The sequence below is a fragment of the Ambystoma mexicanum genome, chromosome 12 (assembly GCF_040938575.1).
Source record: "Ambystoma mexicanum isolate Mex_15411 chromosome 12, UKY_AmexF1_1, whole genome shotgun sequence".
NCBI lineage: Eukaryota > Metazoa > Chordata > Amphibia > Caudata > Ambystomatidae > Ambystoma > Ambystoma mexicanum.
Genome location: NC_090936.1, coordinates 173130203 through 173148143, shown reverse-complemented (window position 1 = coordinate 173148143; position 17941 = coordinate 173130203). Strand labels below are relative to the sequence as shown.

At 43.7% G+C, this 17941-nt stretch overlaps 1 protein-coding gene across 2 annotated transcripts in view; it reads right to left on the bottom strand.

Annotated features, from left to right (window-relative positions):
• Positions 1-213: 213 nt before the first annotated feature.
• Positions 214-17941, bottom strand: part of TMEM19 (transmembrane protein 19) — a 353906-nt gene continuing 336178 nt past the window's right edge. For both annotated transcript variants that reach the window (XM_069628253.1, XM_069628252.1), the window contains exon 7: positions 214-7447. In XM_069628253.1, the coding sequence (XP_069484354.1) occupies positions 7284-7447 (164 nt within the window). In that variant the 3' untranslated portion in view covers positions 214-7283. The remainder of the gene's footprint in view (positions 7448-17941) is intronic.

Genomic DNA, 17941 nt, shown 5'->3' with positions numbered 1-17941 from the left:
TCTTGAGCATGTGAATCCAAGCCAGACCTCATGCTGGAGAAGGTCTTCCTTCAAAATCAACTCAGCAGAGGTGCCTTGCTTCTTTCCCCAAAGCTCTATTGAGCCCTTTCATAGGTATTCCCCTAATCACCACTGGTAAAGTAAGTTTGTATTTCTAGCAGAAGATTGTCACAAAGTCAAATGATATCCACAAAAACGCACTACACAGAAGAGTGTATTTAATAAGATTTATTTGGGGACTTCACAGGAATTTGGCCAGAGGAAAAAAGAGTTAACAATACCCAAAGTATCACAAGGCATCTATCAAAAAAAAGAGAAACCGCTTATAGTTCATGGCACCTTTTGGGCTACTCCCTACTATTGGCAGAAACCTTGCAACTGGTTTTCCTGTGGAATATGAAAGAACTGCCCCTTTCCCCTCCTGCAGGCCCCAACTGGTAGCTGTCCACCCCAACCTTACCAAGAGGGCCCAGAGCTTCTAACAGACAAGGATAATTTCAATACTCCTGCTCACTCGGTCTAGAAAAAGGAGTTTGCAACCAGATCTTTTGACTCCAATAAACTTCCATCATTGACTCTGATGGGAGATGTAGTCCAAAACATCTGGAGTGCCTCAGAGGTTGCAGACCCCCTGGTTTAAAGAAGGGGTACAAAATACATGTGTCAAGCTACTAGCTTGCCATAAAAAGGCCCTTGCCACCTCAATTCTACACATACACACAGCATACCATTTCCTACAAACCAAGAGTAGATAATAACTAGCTAGTGGCGAGGGCACAGTTTTGCTCCCTGGTCTAGAGCACTGTCGAAATCCCTTCCGTAGTGTCCTAGCACTTATGCGGTTGTGCCCCCACTCACTGCTCTCTACTCAAAATCCCATAACCTCCTTGTTCTCAGGGCCCTTGATCCAGCCCTTTTTCTACTGACTCCTCCATCCTACTCCCCACCTAACTCTCCTTGATGCCTCACCATGTGCTTGCACCTCTACTCGTCCTAGGTTTGTGTCTCCTGTACTCCAAGTTCACCTTTTCTCCCCACTAACTCACCAGTTCCAAAATAGAACCCCCCCCCTTCAACCTCCTTTGTTTGCTTTCTCTTCTACTCACTAGCTCTAACAGAGACCTCTACGATTTCTCTCTTTCATGCCTCCTCCACCTCACGGATGTTTGATTCCCCTTCAGTCTAACCTTTCCTGCCGCTCACAATGATTTTCTTCTCCTCCGCCCTCCAAATCCTACTTCCCAACCGCCTCCTTCTCTCCCTCCGTTACCCTCCACTCATCCGCACTCCTTTTTCCAACATCCTCTACAGCCTGCTCTCTCCAAATCAAAACACCCACACTAATGAAAAGCCAGATTTTTTAGATCCCACGCCCGACCTGGGGAATTTCCAGGAATCTGCATCTGGGTTAGATATTGTTTCTATCTGAGGAATGGGTGCTGTGCAGCGGCATGTTTAACTCAAGCATTTGTTTCTGGCAAGCAGTTTACTCCCACTATGTAGACCGAGCTTCTAAAACGCTGCACTGCCATCTTGGTTTGCCAAATCCAACCCATTTGTGCTAAAGCACAAGCAGTGGTCCCTGCAACATCTGTGGGTCTGTTGATCACACTTTGGCAAAGTTTCTTTAACAGTGGTAAGTGCCATAAGTGATTGCAAAGTATTTGGAACACACATGTCCTGCCTTCCTTTAGGGCCTGCAGTACATTTTGCCACAATTGGTCTTTCATTTGAAGGCTCATCTAGGACTGTGGCACACATCTGGTGATCTTTAGTCGCATGCCTGCCTCAGACTACATCTTGTGCCTAACGGATTACATGTCCCCGGACATCAACAACATGAGCTTGACACTGAATTCCTCTGCAGCTCTGAAATATCCACAGCCAATCTCACTGGAGAATCCTTGGGTGTAGACCCAGTCCTCCTCTTGTTATGTGAGGGACAATGTTGGAAAGATGTTGAAGACCTACATGAATGAGATCTATTGCACAGTTTTTTCCCCTTTGAGTCAGAGGGGCACCAGAGTTCATACTACAGGACCGCTCTAAATGCACTCACTATGGCTCGGCAGAACACCTGTGGCCCTCGAGCAGTATGCTTGTCTGCTCCGATTGAGACTAACATTCTCAACTCTCTAGGGAGCCTGGCCTTAGAGGTTAAGCAATGGCAATATTTCCCACTCTTACTATAATGGTGAGTTCACAGACAACACATACAACTGTCATGGGTGTCAGTAATTGAAATTGTTGAGCATTTGCTACAGGCCTTAAAAAATCAGAGGCATTTTTTTATGATTTGTCAAATAAAAAGTCTACAAAAACTCCAATAAGATTTAAACCGTGCGTCACCGGTGGGAGTCTGCATTGGAAAAGGAACTGTTGAGCTCGGGTCAGGGGCTGCTATTATATCATTGATACAGCTTCTAGTAGATGCCCTGAGGATGGCCCAGTGGGAACAAGTGTGCTGTTCAAACACAATAAAAAAATGTATGAGGTCCTGGCCAAAAGGCTGGACATTTTAAAGATAAGGAATCTGCTGAAGAGGCAATTTTCATTCAAAAGATACTCTTGTCTCCTCAAAAATTCCCGCTTACCACCCCCTCAAACACAATTTGGTGTAGAAATGATTTACTATACCTCAAATTCATCACAGACTCGTTGGGTTTCCAACTAAAGCCTTTGGGATGCTTTCCTACAGGCTACAAATTCCCACTGAACACCTGGTCTTCTTTTTGAACATGAAAAGAACATTAGGAACAATTTTTGTGTAAATGTTAAACTCCGTGATAGTGCCTTTTCTGTGGACAGGTTGATCTAAGGTTTTAAACCTACTTGCTCCTTGGCAGTTAACATTCCAGGGTGGCTGTTACAAAAGCATCCCATATTGGTTGGCCAGGGGGATTTAGTATTGGATTTGCTCCAAACTAAAATTTCACAGGTCCTTAAGAAGCCCTCGCTTAACCCCAAGGTTTTCAGAAGTGCTAGGCCAATCACTAACTTGATATTACTATTGAAAATGATAGAGTTGTTAAACTGCTGCAGACTATTTTTGTTGTTTTTTTTTTTTATTTTTATTTTTATTTTATTTTATTTTTTAAGACAAGAACCCCTTTGTCCACCCACCTGCAGTGCTAGTATGGGCTTCTCCATGACACTAATCTTTCATACTTAGATGCTCTTAATCAGGTCCTTCTCTTAATTGAAAATCTAATCATTGTGTTCAATACCATTTACCCTATCTGAGGCTACTCTACAATATTTCACTCATGTTGTGTCCTCCATTAGGCAAGTTATAGGTGGTGTTAGAAAGGGTTCACCTCTACCCTGTGCCCCCCACCCCCAAGTATCTTGTACCCGTTTAATTAGTCAAGAACTATTTTCAGTGGTTTTTCAAATCACACAAAGATGTTAATGCAACAGTGAAGATGGTGAACTTTCAGAACTACAAAACCTTCTAGCAATCTAAAAGCATTGGCCTAATGCCAATAGGATCAAATTTAAGCTAGTATGACTTGCTTTCAAATGTTTGAATGGTGCAGCTTCACAGTATCTTCTTGATAAAGGACACTGGTAGCTGCCTGGCAGAATTCAGAGTACCAACCAGAACCCGGATGTTGGCAGTTCAGGCAGCATAACTCTGGGCTTTCCTTAGATCTAATCAGTGATCGTTGCTAACGGGAGGGAGTGGCACTCCTCTACTTTTTTTAATTACATTTTACAGCTCCTATACTTTTATTTTAAAAAAGAAACCGTTCCTTAACGGTTTCGTTTTAAAATAACAGTGCAGGAAGAAGTTGAAACGTGCACTTTCAGTGCACTGCACTGAACATTCCCTTAAACAGCAGGCAAAGGTGTTTGGGGGTTTGTATTGTGTGTGGGAAGGGGCAGGGCAATGGGGTTTGTGAGGAGCAGGGCAGGCTAGCAGAGACCATAGTTCCACTACTTCTTTCCTTACGCTTCGACCACTGGATCTAATGGTATATTCACTCTTCACAGGATTTCCCTTTTGCCTTTTTTCATTTTTAGTAAATGGCATTTAAGAATCCGCCTGAACATCCTCCACACAAGGGAAGTCCTATCCCGAAGAAAATTGGTTTCGGACGACGCCTGCAGATTCTGTAGAAAGTCAGCGATGCCAGAAACCATAAGACACCTCCTGCTAAACTGCCTAGGAGTCACGGGCCCCCGCATGAGACACCTGGGACATTTGTTTAAAAACCTATACATCTATGACGAAGAGGAATGGTGGTGTAGGCTATTAAGTGGGGAGAAGACCACTTGGGTGATCGCGGTGGTGGGCTTCTTCCGAGAAATTGAACTACTTTGCTGACGGGGAAGGTATGAGTGGGCAGGTCTACTAGTTGGGCGTCCTTACCTCGATTTCTCCTGGGGGTAGCTGAACCTCACTCTGATTCGGAATCTGAATTCAAACCGAAAAAGATCGATCTGATGGAGCCCCTCGGGGAATCACGAGATGTTGGGGCTCAGGACAAAGGACGATCGTGGGAACTCTGGAACAGTTAATGTGGAGATTTTGTCTCTTTTTCTACTTTGTAAAAATTGTTTCATACAATTAAATCAAATAAAACAAAAAAAAAAAATAAATAATAAATGGCATTTTGACATAAAATGGAACTCTGATTTTCACTGAAGCCTACAGTATTGAACAATACTTTAAATAAAAAGCATGCCATGTACGTACGAAGCAAGACCCATCAGATCACATATTAGAGACAATGCATATCCATAGGTTGCACTAGTCTTTAAAACATTTTAATCAGAGTGATGATTCTTTATAGCCACCTGTGTTTCCATAACAATTCTGATCTTTGCACGTGACAACCTGTGTTTTGCATTTCATAGGAGTAGAAAACAAGGGTGTATCTGGATACCAAGTAGAATCAACAGCTTTAGATTGGGCAAGGAAATACGCTCACGATAAGGGCACCATGATCCCATCTACTGCACTGAACTTTATGCAGGAGGGATGCAAAGAGTTATATCCATCCCTCCAGTTTCCCTGCTTACAGAGAGGATACGTAATCTGCAGTCTCTTTGCTTATACATTGACATGCAACACAAGTCAAGCAATGCAATTGTTGTCATTTTATGAAACAGCAAATAACAGTGACAAGAGAGAACTTCGATAACTTGAGCTAATTAATGCAGTTCCTAATGTGCTTCTACATACATCAAAATATGTGAATCTGATCAGTCAGGGAATCAAAATGTTAAGATTGACCCTAAATAACTACTACGATTCAATTCAAATAAGACAAATGTTGTCAGTCCTGTCACCATAAAATGAACACCTCAGATGAAATACCATTTTTATTGTCACATTGGAACTTTCCTGAAAATTGCTGTACACAAATGCAATATCTTGCAACTAGAATGTAAGTGACCAAGGGTTTACGTCCAACAATATCATCTATACCGTCACCAAATTAGATAATTGGATGACTACTGGCGAAGTTTTACCAGAACGAAAATCACATCTTTATAGTTCCATGAAAATACAAACCTATTTTAAACAGAAGTCCTTAACAGGAACTATATATATATATATATAAAAAATACAGTTTTCCATCTACGTTCCGTTACAATTTTAAGCGATATCCAATAGTGCCTTTAGCCTCATTAACACTGCCTGAGCTAGCCTCTGCAAGTTTCTTTGCTACACAGTTTAAATCATTGTCTCACATTGGTGTGCAAGCTAACTTGACTTTAGACTGCCTCAGGTTAAAGGCTTTCCAGTTATTCATAGAAAAATACTAAAACGTTGTATGTACACAGAAATAGTACCAACTTTCTCTGCCAGTTTTTCATCAATCTACAGTAGCACATCTCACCACCTTTTCACCACTATCAAAACAACTTAATATAATTAATCCACAGATCAGTGAACAGACTCTGAATGGATTCTTGGTAAATGGCTCAAACGCAGAAACTTACCTATTAGACTGTTCTTAAACAAGTGCAAAAATGAAAGAAACATGTAAAGTATATTAAAAGCAGAAAAATGTGCCCTAAACAGGTGCAAATGCACATTGTTATTCAACCGCTCGAGAAGAGCACCATTATAAATCACACCAACAAACGTAATTTCAGTTTTCCGAAGTGAAAAAGAGGAACCGTCCTAATACCCAAGAAACCAGGTATTTTATCAATTCACCAATTATAGGCATTAAATGCTGAATTCAAAGTAGTCTGAAGCAGCATCTCATGAGGTCACCCACTGAAAAAGAAACACAAGTAGCATCAATTAGGACATGCAGAGGATCTGCACTATACAGTAAACTAAAAGAGGGTGCAGAAGCAAAAAGCATGCCTATCAGAAAATTTGACCTCAACCAACTAAACAAACACCCAGTGTGTTTTATACAAATGAGCATGTGGCATAGGTTATGCTTGCCGGGTGAAGTACAAGAAAATGAAAACAGCAGTCCTTTGTCTAGATGAGACTCGTTTAAACGTTTAAGCTGCCTTAGGACATACATTTGCATCATAAATACCAGTGGAGCTGGTTGTGCATGTCCTCCCCTCGTAGCCACTGGTCACATTTGTGCAATATTCCCATAGGGGCCCCATAGGGACCGTACTAGGCTTTAGCAAATTCACTTGTATGTCCATACTAAAAGCAAACAATGCTAATTACATAGGGAAGCCAAATACTTCAGCCAACACATGGGTTGTAACATTAGTTTTCAGTCTGTTACTGTTATGTAGAATGGCCTTATAATGCAGAAATGCACATACAACTGTGCATATTTATGAACACAGTATTTACCACAGCCTTAACTATTTTTCATTAACTAGTTTACATTTTTTGTAATCTAAAGGACTTCCAAGGATTCTAACTATATTTCTATAATAGAACCTATAATAGAACCATTTTTATAGACATAAAGCAGCCATTCAGCGTTTGCCAACAGTATTTTCTTCCTGCCATTAAAATGAATATAACATGTGTTCCCTGCCATGAACCATTGCATTGAAAGACAAAGTGACTGCAGTAAAAGAAAACTATGCAATTAAAAAGAAATCTGTAAAGCGACAACGTCAGTGAAATTCAAAGTCCTGTGATTCAAGGTTTGGGTCCAGATAACCTCTGAAAACATTTAAAATACGTTTTCTCTTCATTTATAGATTAAAAGCGTGCCTTAAAATAATTATTTGAAGAGCATCTGCATAGGAATACTGCAGTGGCGACTTCCAGGCCACAGATTGCTGCTTTTGGTGATCCCTGTGAGATGTGAAACGTGAACAAAAAGAAGTGCTGCTCAAGCTCTTGGCCAGCAAAACCATGCAACGCCAGGAAGTACCAGAGCAACAAGAATAGAAGAAAAAAGATTCACTGCATTGTTATCCAAAATAGGTCTTCCAGATATGAGTTTTGCTCCGCTGGTTTGGTGGTTTACAACTTTACCACTGCCTCGGTCGAAACCTGTCGATATAAAATATAGACATTAGCACTTTGGTTTGTTTGAAATCCAATAAAAAGCTAGTGACCAAAGAAAAAACAATGAGAACACACTACGCAGAAGTGGACCATAACACTTCCACCAATTCTGTACATTGGGGTCAAGGTTTGATCAGACGTGAACTGCCCGACGCATTCAGTTTTTATTTAAGCCACTAGCAATTATACGTGACTTTTTCGCGTTCCAAAAAGGGGTTGTGTTTAAAAAAAACATAGCCATACAGTACAAAGCTTCAAAGACAATACAAACTTTCCAAGTTGACAGCATCTTTAGAATAAGCCCATGTGACAAATATAGAATATTGATGATGCTAGCAAACAGTCGGACATGAAAGCTAAATTAAGTGTGATCAAAACTCGGTTTATATAGTAGCTCTACAGGCTAGCAGGTGATTATTTAAATATAAAGCGGTCAGCGCTGTATTAGACAAAGTGCTAATGCACCACCAGCATTCAATGGGAATGGCTTAAAAGCCAGGAGTTGCATTCACTCATACATGTCATTCGGATATACAAACTTCCAAACTTAAACTATAACTTATGTGTTCAAAGCGTTTACAAAAAGAAGTTCCAACCTTCATTCCGGGCATTTCAACAGACTGCACCTTCACTCTTCAATACGAAAACAGAACCCTTTGCACCTAAAACAGCGAAGCAGTATATGAGGAAGCCCAAAAATTAGAAAAAGTAGATGAAGGATTAGAAGATAGGAGTCTGCACGACCACCAGATGCTGCAGGCACTTCATTAAATCTGGTTTGGTTATGTTGATTTATATCGCGCACTGATATCACCCAAGGGCAGTTTCCAGGTGCTTACGTGGCTCTGCAAGAAAGAGGACGGGTTGGTTAACGAGGGAAGAATTATAGGATATGTCCAGAACCAGGAGAAACTGGCGTCTGTGTGTGTTGGCTTGTAGATGGTAGGTTGTGTGCACTGGCTTATTGTGTCTGTACGGGTAAGGTCCAGTGTCCTGGTTTGTTTGTTTCAAGTGTGTGTTTCTAGTGTTGAGTATGTGTTTGAGAGTTGGTTGATAAGCCCAGTGTGCATATATAGTGTTTGGGTGATGTATTAGAGGAAGTAGAAGCAGGGTTGTTAGTGCTTTGGCTACTTGCTTAGTTCTTCTATGTGGCTGCTGTATGGAAGGCATGGTATCATGAATGAAGACAGACACAAATGAAGCACAGTTCAGGGGTGTTTATTTAGCAAAGATGGGGTGATAAAACACCTATCTAGCCCTATATCTAAAGCATGGAGCAAGCACGACCATCAAACAATCAGTAACGCAGTCCTAGTAGTGTCTTGCCAAATCAAAATGGCCTATACCAAAAAAACGTATTGCCAGTCCTTACGCTATAACAAATGCGTGCAGGGAAAAAGGTGTAAGCAAAAGAAAACAGTATTCAAGAAAATGCGTTATCGGGATAACAGTGGGGTTCACTTCCCCACGTTTTCAGCACGGGACAAGGGGCACACTCGGGCTTTGTAACACACTCTGGCTTCTTCAGCTCGAGGATGCAGTTCAGGACATAAACCAGAACCTTCCGGGACAAAGTCTCTTTCCAAAACAAAGTCTCATTCGCAGAATGCTTGGACACACAAAACAAAGTTCCTTCTCTTTAGGATCTCAAAGTTCTCAAGGCTCAGGTTCACAGTTCATACTGGGTCTTTCTCGATCGGGCTCGGACCTTTCACAAGGGATTTAAAAGTTCCTGTAGGTCTCCCTCAGTCGGTCTACAACCTTGCAAACACGACACTGGTAGGGGGTTCCTTCCCCTAAACTTCAAATCCCTTAAATTCACAATTTCTCAGTTTTAAAGGTTTGTCTAAACAGACTTTCCATTGTGAACTTGCATTATGCCGGGCCACTCTTATTCTGTAGCATCTGTCCACAAGTTATAGGCAAGGTGCAGATGTCTTCGGGGTTGTAATTTCACTACAAGTCCCATAATGCATTTTTCCTTATGGTTAAATAGTGGATTTCATGATCACAAGAAAAGTTAATATATTTCTGATAAGTTCTTACTTCAGTCTTCCCCTCACTCAGAAATGCACCAGCCATGCAATGCTGTTGGGGAAAAAAGACTGACTTCTCTCAGTTCTGAGGTCAGGGTTTCACCACCTGCCCCTCTGCCTCCCTGGGGATCAACATCCACCCAGGGAAAGCAGCACTGGCCTGTATCTGGCGTGGTGCGAGCCACTCTGTGCTTTTTGGCTCTCTCTCTCCAGGCTGTAAGCCTCCAGCCACACCGGGTCAAGCATGTCCTTGGGCCAAGTAGGAAGTGGGGCTGGGATTAGCCAGCCACGCAGACTCCCTTGAGTTCTTTCAACTGCTGCTCCCTGTTCTGCTAGGAACTCCACCTTTTATACACCTGGGTTTCTTCAATAGGCTGCAGGTCCAAGTTCTGGGCTGGGTCTGCCTGTCCTTGCCAGACTATTAGTGGGACAATATGGTTTTCACATGGGGCAGTTTGTCTTCTGTGTCTCAGTGTGGTTTTGATTAATCTTTATTCTTCTTAGTCGCCACCTCCTCTTCTTCTTAGTGATTTTCGGAATTGGGGAGGGCAGTTGTGAGGAAATTGTCATTTGAAGGCAGAATGTGTGTGATTGAGTGCTTGACCTTGCTTGGTCTCAGTGGGGCGGGGCCACTGCATATTACTAGAGGCATTCTTTCTAGTTGTAGCACATGGGTTAGTCAATGGGGTAAGGGAATTATGAGAGTTGTAGTGTCTTGACAGCAGATAGCTTGTGTACGGACATGTCAGAAAAGGAGGGATGTATTAAATGTCCTCTGGGTTTAGAAGAGGGGGGACTAGGTTACTTGCCTAGGGTGAAAAGATAGTGTGATTTCCCATGGTGTGTTCTCTTTCCATTTTCAAAGTTAAAGGGATGGGGTGTGACAGGATTCTGCTGACAATATCCTCCAAAGAGCCAGGGGATATCGGGCAGGGGTGTGTCAGACAAAAGGGTGGCAGGGGGAATTCCACGTCTCAACTGAGGGAACTATGGTTAGTATGAGTAATGCGCCCTGTCGACGTCTGTTTGAGTTTCGAAAACAAATCTTGTAATACTCTGCGACTAACACTAGATGGAGCACGCATGCTGTGCATAGTCTGACATCTAGTGGAAGTGGCGGAGTATTACAAAATTTGTTTTCGAAACTCGAAATCCACAGGGCGTGATTAGTAACACTATCCCTAGTGTGATGTGTACTGTAACCCATGGTCCTTCATGCATCAAGGTCCCTCAGGTTGTTTGCTTCTGACATGAGATTGCATGAAGTGCAGCTTGAGTACATATGTGAAAGCAGAATCAGAGATAACCAAAAAAAGATCCATGCACTTTCTACTCCAATAGGGAAGGAAGGGTGGGTGCATGTGAATATAAGAAGATACAAGCACCAGGAATACGATTACGGTGAGTAATGTATCCCTTCTGGAGCTTGTGGATCTGCTTGGATCACACGCTCTGCATAGATTAGCAAGCAGTATCTGGAGAAGGAGGTGGGAAGTTAGAAGGTACATCAGCAAAGCAATATTTTAGGACCGCTTGTCTCACCTGTGAATCTGCTTTAGAGTGTGTCAATACAGTAATGCTGTGTGAACGTATGGATGGAACTCCATGTAGCAGCCTTGCAGATGACATCCAGAGGGACATTTGTAATGAAAGCTAAGGTAGCGCCTGTACCTCTGGTAGAAAGTGAGAACTTTCTTGGATAGGGAAGAGCAGAGTTGTATGCATTGGACCATCCATCTAGAGATGGCGCTCTCCGATATGTGATCGCCTTCACTACCAGGCGCTATGGAAACAAACAGTTGGTCTGTTTTCCTTAGGGGTTTTGTTCACATATTACGAGACCGCCCTCCATACATCAAGTGTTTTGTGGGATATTTGGACCCATTCCAATGTGCCCCACTGCATCACTTTACAAATGGTGAAAGAAACAGCCCAAAATGGATGCGCTGACTCCTGTGCACGCCAAAATATTCAAAACTGCGTTTGGGTCACAACCAGAAAAGGCTGCACACCTCGCCACACACAGTCTGGGGGGGCGGGGGGGTGAAAACAGAGTTATCAATGCAGGAGCATGCCAGTGGGCTCTGCCACATTCAACATGGTGCAAAGGAGCAGAATTGTGCTGAAAACCAAAAATGCCTTTTAAAATGTTAGATTTGCTACCTTAAAAAGTGCTGTTTTTGGCGCTAGATCCATTCATTTCCATTGAATCATTGAGATTAAAAGGGTACTGCAACGCCCATGGATCATCCAGTGTGGCTCAGAGGAACCGGGCCTCATTTACTGACAGCTCTATATAACGTATCTAATGAAAAAGCAGCCCAGGATCCCTTGTTTTCATCTTCCACATAGGGGTAGAAATGCGGCTAAAATTGCAACAAATAACAATCAGCTTTGCAGAGAGAAATTCTAAACAAAGGCTGGATACATTTATTCAGACTGCAAAAAATCCGAGCACTCAAGGGAAGAAAGAATGCTGAATCAAATGTGTATGTGCTGCATAGTAAAAATCGGATTTAAAGAGATCTGTCTGATGTGCCTATTGTGAAAGTAGGTTTTCGCTATAGGCTTAATTCTTTAAGAATTGTGGAAGGACTGCTAATGTAAAAATCCACCTATAAACTGTGTTCATTTTTTGTGTTTAAATAAAAGATTTAGGTGAAACTTAAAGTAACCCAGTTTGAGTAAATTATTTAATTAAATAAAAACAATTCTGCTTTGACAGTCTGTAGCCTGGGAAAGGTTGACACTTCACTGCTGGCAGGAAAGGCTAATTGCTACTGGGAGGCCTCACATACTCATGACAAAGGACCTCATTAGACATTCGTCTTTGCCCCAGGCAAAGACAACACAAGGCTTGGACACTCATCCTTCCAGGGGAGGGGCAGGATGCTAGGAGAGGCTTCTCATTGAACTTCAAAGGACTTGCCATTTGCTCAGACTTGTGAAGGAAGAAAAAAAAAACAGACTTGTGATTTTTGGATTTAAAATGCTTATTTGCCACTGAACTTCAAGACATTTAACTTGGTAGCCAGAATAAGCCAATGTCCAACCTGGGGGAGGGTTGGAAATTGGGGGGGGGGGGGAGGGTGGGTATAGCCTCTTCACCCCTTCCATGAATGCCTTAATGACAGGGACTTTCCATCAGGACACCTTTTTCTGTGAAGTGGTTTAAGCCAACGGGGCCGCCAGATGCGCCTTTAAGGAATTAAATACAAGGCTAGTAAGTAAAGCATATAGTGTAGAATGTTAGCTGGAGAACATTCTAGTGGGCTTAGTGATTGTGATGTGCACCAGATCATAAATCATTTCCATTTATTAAAATAGCAGTGTCTGGTGTTGGGTTTTCGTGCCTCTTTAAGGATATCCATACACCTTTGTGGAAGGTTTAAGTGGCCAAACTATGACTTCAGAAGCCAAGCTGCCAAGTGGGCGTGGGTGGAGGGGTGCCACCTCGTGTTTTGTTAACATGTGTATGGACGCTTGATTGGGTAGAACATCGCCAGTTTGAGCGGATGTGTAAACCAAGGCGGCCTCGCCCACATAGGAGCAACCAGGATCAGGGGAGCGACTAGGATCAGGGTTACCTGTTCCTGGTGCATCTAGTGCACTATGCTGCTCAGCAGTGGTGTCGGGGGGGGGGGTGTAAGCAAGTTTTCCTGACTAGTTCATTCATAGGGCGTTCGCCTTGGACCTGGATGGGGAAATTTGGCCGCTAAGTCTGGCCATTGTGCGTTTACCTTTGTGGCGAACAAGTCTAGTGGGGGGTGACCCCATAGTGAGAATATTCTGTCTAGGATATCTGTCGAGTTGCCACTCATTCTTTTGGTAGAGGGTGTCTGCTTAAAGTGCCTGCCAGAGAAATGCGTTCCCCTGGAACATGTTGCGATATTAGAAACTTGAGTGCGCACCTCCATATTTTCTGGGATAGCTTGGACAGACAGAGTGTGTGTGCCTCCCTGCTTGTTCAAGATAGAACATGGCAGTGGTGCCGTCTGTGAGGACCTGCACAATCTGGCCCTGGAGATGTTGCTGAAAGGCCTGAAGAGCCTTGAGGACTGCCAAGAGCTCCAGGAAGTTGATATGTCTCTGGGCAGCAGCATTTGTCCACTGTCCGCGGGCTGTATGGTGGAGGAAGTGCACCCCCCCAACTGGCGAGTGAAGAGTTTTAGTTCGGATCACTTGGGCTGGTGGAACGCAAAAAGCTAAGAGCCTGAACCAAGGTTAGCTTAACGACCACTAGATCGTCCCCACTGTATGCTTGCCTGAGACCACTGTTTCGCTATCCATTACTGCACTTGACGCATGTGCAGGTGCGCGTGAGAAACCACATAAATGCAAGAGGCCATCATCCCTAGCAAGCGCATTGCTTTGCGTAACATTATCTGGTGTCCGACTTTGTATTGAGGTAACTGCAACAGCATATTTTGTACTCTCTGTGTGAGGGGAATGCCAGCTCTTCTTTTGTGTTTAGAAAAGCCCCCAGAAATATAGTTTTATCTGGCTGGGGACTAGTCTATTTTTTCTCATTGATGGAGAAACCCAGATTGAAGAGTAGGTTTATTGTTTTTTGTGTATTTAACTTGCAGATTTGAGGAGATTCCCCGGTGATTAGCCAGCCGTCAAGATAAGGGTATACCGGGATGAACTTTCTGCACAGGTGTGCAGACACTACTGCAAGCACCTTGGTGAGCACTCTTGGTGCCAAGGCGATGCCGAATGGGAGTACTTTGAACTGGTAGCGTACTCCCACCATCTTGAAACACAGGTATTTTCTGTGCGCAGGATGTATTGAAATATGAAAGTATGCATCTTTCATGTCCAATGTCTCATGTAGTCTCCCCGTTTCAAGAATGGAATCACCTCCTGGTGCTTGGTCATGCAAAACCTTTGTGGTTTGACATTTGTTCATGGGGCGCAGATCTAGTACTGTGCGCATGGTAAGGTCTTTTTTGGCAGAAGGAAGCACGTTGAATAAATTCCCGTGTTTACCTGGTTTGCCGGGACGATTTCTATTACAGATTCTCGAGCAGCGTCTATTTCCTCCAGCAGTATGTCAGTTTCTATTGTCTTGGCGGGCGGTATGGTGGTTTCTGAAGCAACTCGATGCAGTACCCACCTGCCACGGTGGACAACATCCACTTGTCCAATGTTAATTCACCCATGCATGGGAGGGGATGAGTGATTCGGCCTCTTACTGGAGTGGCATGGGAGGGTACCTGAAACGGCATGTCAAGGGATTTGAGAGTGTTCTACCCGTCCTTGGCACTCTTGAGGGCATCCTCTATGGCCTTTTCAAATAAAACGTTTGGCTCATCTAGCATGGTTAAGGGTTTGCTTCAATCTCTAGCTTAAACCCTGACTACATAAGCCAGGCATGTCGCTTAATGAGCGTCCCCTGCGCTTTGATGCATCCTGTGTTATTCGCCAAATCCAGATTGTTTTTCAGAATGCAGTTGGAGATTTGTTTGCATTCTGAGACGGTTTTAAGCAGTTGAGTCTTTAGTGGCTCTAGGACAGTTTCTAGTTGTTTCACCTCATCCCATTTATAGCAGTCGTAACTAGCCAACAGTGTTGTATAATTAGCACTTGTCTGGTATGCTGCAGAGGAAGCAACCAAACATACACATCTTTTTACTCTCCTTGTCTGGCGGACCATCTGCTGACACCAGGGGAGTGCCTACCCCTTTTCTGGTGGTGGTGACCACTAGAGAACCTTGTCTGATCTGGCCCCTAATATACAGGGGGTCAGTGGGCATGGGTCTGAATAGCTTTTCTATCCTTGGATTGACCATCCTTGTAAGATTAGGCGTTAATAGGGACGGTTGGATACGGCTCTGGACTGACTGCAGGAGAAGTATAAATTGGTTGGCAGAATTCCTGTCCCCCAGGATATCCTCCACAAAGTCTTTGTCAACCTGTGTCTCCAGAGTGTCGATATTGAAATGTTGCACCGCCTTTATTAGCAGTTCATTGTATTGGAGTTGGTTAACTGGCGAATCTACTACCGGCTGGTCCCGATGGTCTGGCGACTGCACTATGTAAATTTCATCATCGTCCTAGAACTGGTCTTTGGCCACAAAAGGTCCCCCTGAGACCTTGCTTGGTCATCATAACATGAATACCGAGATGGGTCTCGGTATTGAGTCGTGTCTTGGAATGCAGAGGCCGGAGTGCCTAGAGCAGAAGTGCTCGGCTGTGGCTCAAGGCAAGACTTTTTGGCAGGAGTTGGTTCTGCTAATGCCAAGTGCATCGAAATGTGTTTTTTTGGTGACCTTGCCTTGGAGTAGCGAAGCACTGACTTGTTTCTTGATTAATGCTTGTATTTTCGGCGCTTTTTTTTTTTAAGGAGACGCTGAAATGCATTTTGCCGCCCGTTTATCTGCGCGCGAAAACAGAGCCTTTTTATATGCAGTGTCCGAACCGACCTTCGCTTTCAGTTTATGGGAACTGCCATGAGGTGAAAGTGTGCGCAAAGTTACAGAGGACAGTGAGGAACCCGAGGCCTTATTCCTGGTCAGGGCATGTGCCTCGACAGGGTCGCTGAATTTCGGCATGGGGTTTGTCCTTAGTGTGTTTGCCTTGGCCGGCTGGGGTTTTCTCCATCTCAGAGTCAGGGGCCTGCACTTGGGGTTCTGATGGATCCCGATCACCCTCAGCGTCAATCATGACCCTGTAGCTGCCCTCACTGGAGTCTTTTGTCACGCCTATGGAGGCCTAGGCCTGCATGACTTGAGCGGCCTACTGTTTCGTCGGCCGATCCTTTTGGGTTTTCGGCTGAAAAAACCAACATGATTTACAGTGCTTTTCGGCGTGATCGCTCGGGAGACAGTGATTGAATACTTGGTGCATGTCCTTCCACAGGAATTTACAGTGGCAGGAGGGACATTTAAATGGGGTTTTGTCCATTATGTTTTAAAACGGCAGTTGGGTGAAAATAGAAGGGGATGATGGGATAAACATGCTCTAAAAGAAGTCAGTATAAAGAACCTCCCCCCCTCTCTCCCTACTGTAGTGGGCCAAACGCCGAAGAGGCCCATAAGGCCGCATCTGGTCGTCGATGTAAGTGTTCGTCAGGAGCTGTCGAGTGGTTGAGCAGTCATGCGGCGTAGTGAACAACAAAGCAAAGGAAGAAAGTCTACAATTAAAACTGTAGTAAATCAAAGACATCAGCCTGGAAGAGACCTCTGCATTTGCAACAGACTTCAATGGCGGAAACAAACAATCTGAGGGACCTCGACACGTGAAGGACCATGGGTACAGTACACTTTACACTAGGGTTAGTATTACTAATCATGCCCGGTTGACGTCCGTTTTAGAGTTTTGAAAACAAGTCTTGTAATAGATGTCAGACTTTTCAGAGAATGTGATCTAAGCAGATCCACAAGCTCCAGAAGTACAAGTTACTTACCAACTGGTAACGTTCTTTCGACTGGATGTTCCTCCAACGTATTCCACATCTTTGACATGTTATGTCCACAGCTATGCACTTTGCAAAGTTTTTCAGCAGAGGGTGTCCTGCGTCGATGATGTCGGGTCAATGTCCCTCGAAGGCCTCTGTCACCGAATGTTATAAATAGGATGCACGGTGCCCGTAGCCTCAGTTTAAGTTTTTTCCCTCAGAACGTATGGCACCAGTCTCATGCCTGCTAGACTGCACGTAGCCTTGCGGAAACGTAAGCTGCAATCGCATAGGAAATTCTCCAGAGGGGCAGGCTGGGAGGGCGATGTGGAATACGTTGGAGGAACATCCAGTCAAAAGAACGTTATTAGTTGGTAAGTAACTTGTTCTTCAAATGGATTGTGTCCTCCAACAAATTCCACATCTTTGACAGACTCCCAAAGCAGTATCGGTAAATGGAGGAGGGAAAATAATTTAGAGTGCCCAATCAGATTGCAGAATAAAGAACTGACTTCCAAAAGGCCATATCCTGACCATGGACTATATCCAGGGAATAATGTTTAACAAAGGTGTGAAGCAAAGCCCATGTAGCGGCATCACAAATATCCCAAATAGGAACACCCCGCTGGAGAGCAGTGGAAGTAGCCACTCCCCTAGTGGAATGAGCTGTACAACCCTATCCTTGTGAAAGGTGGCTTAGAGGATAGTGCCTGCAAATCACTCACTCGGCGAGCGGAAGTAACCGCAACCAAGAACACAGTCTTGAAGGACAATAATCTCAAAGGACAAGAGTGCAAAGGTTCAAAATGGAGCATCCATGAGAAATTTCAAAACCAAATTTAAATCCCAAACCGGCACCTGGAAAGGGGACAGCGGGAACACAGTCAGTACTTTAAGAAATTGAGAAATCATAGGAATCTTTAAGAACATTCTTCAGACGAGTGCTTAAAGATAGACAGCGCTGCCAGGCAACCCTTAACGGTACCCACTTGAAGGTAAAAGTAAGAAAGACAACACCATAGGAATGGAGCAGAACTTATG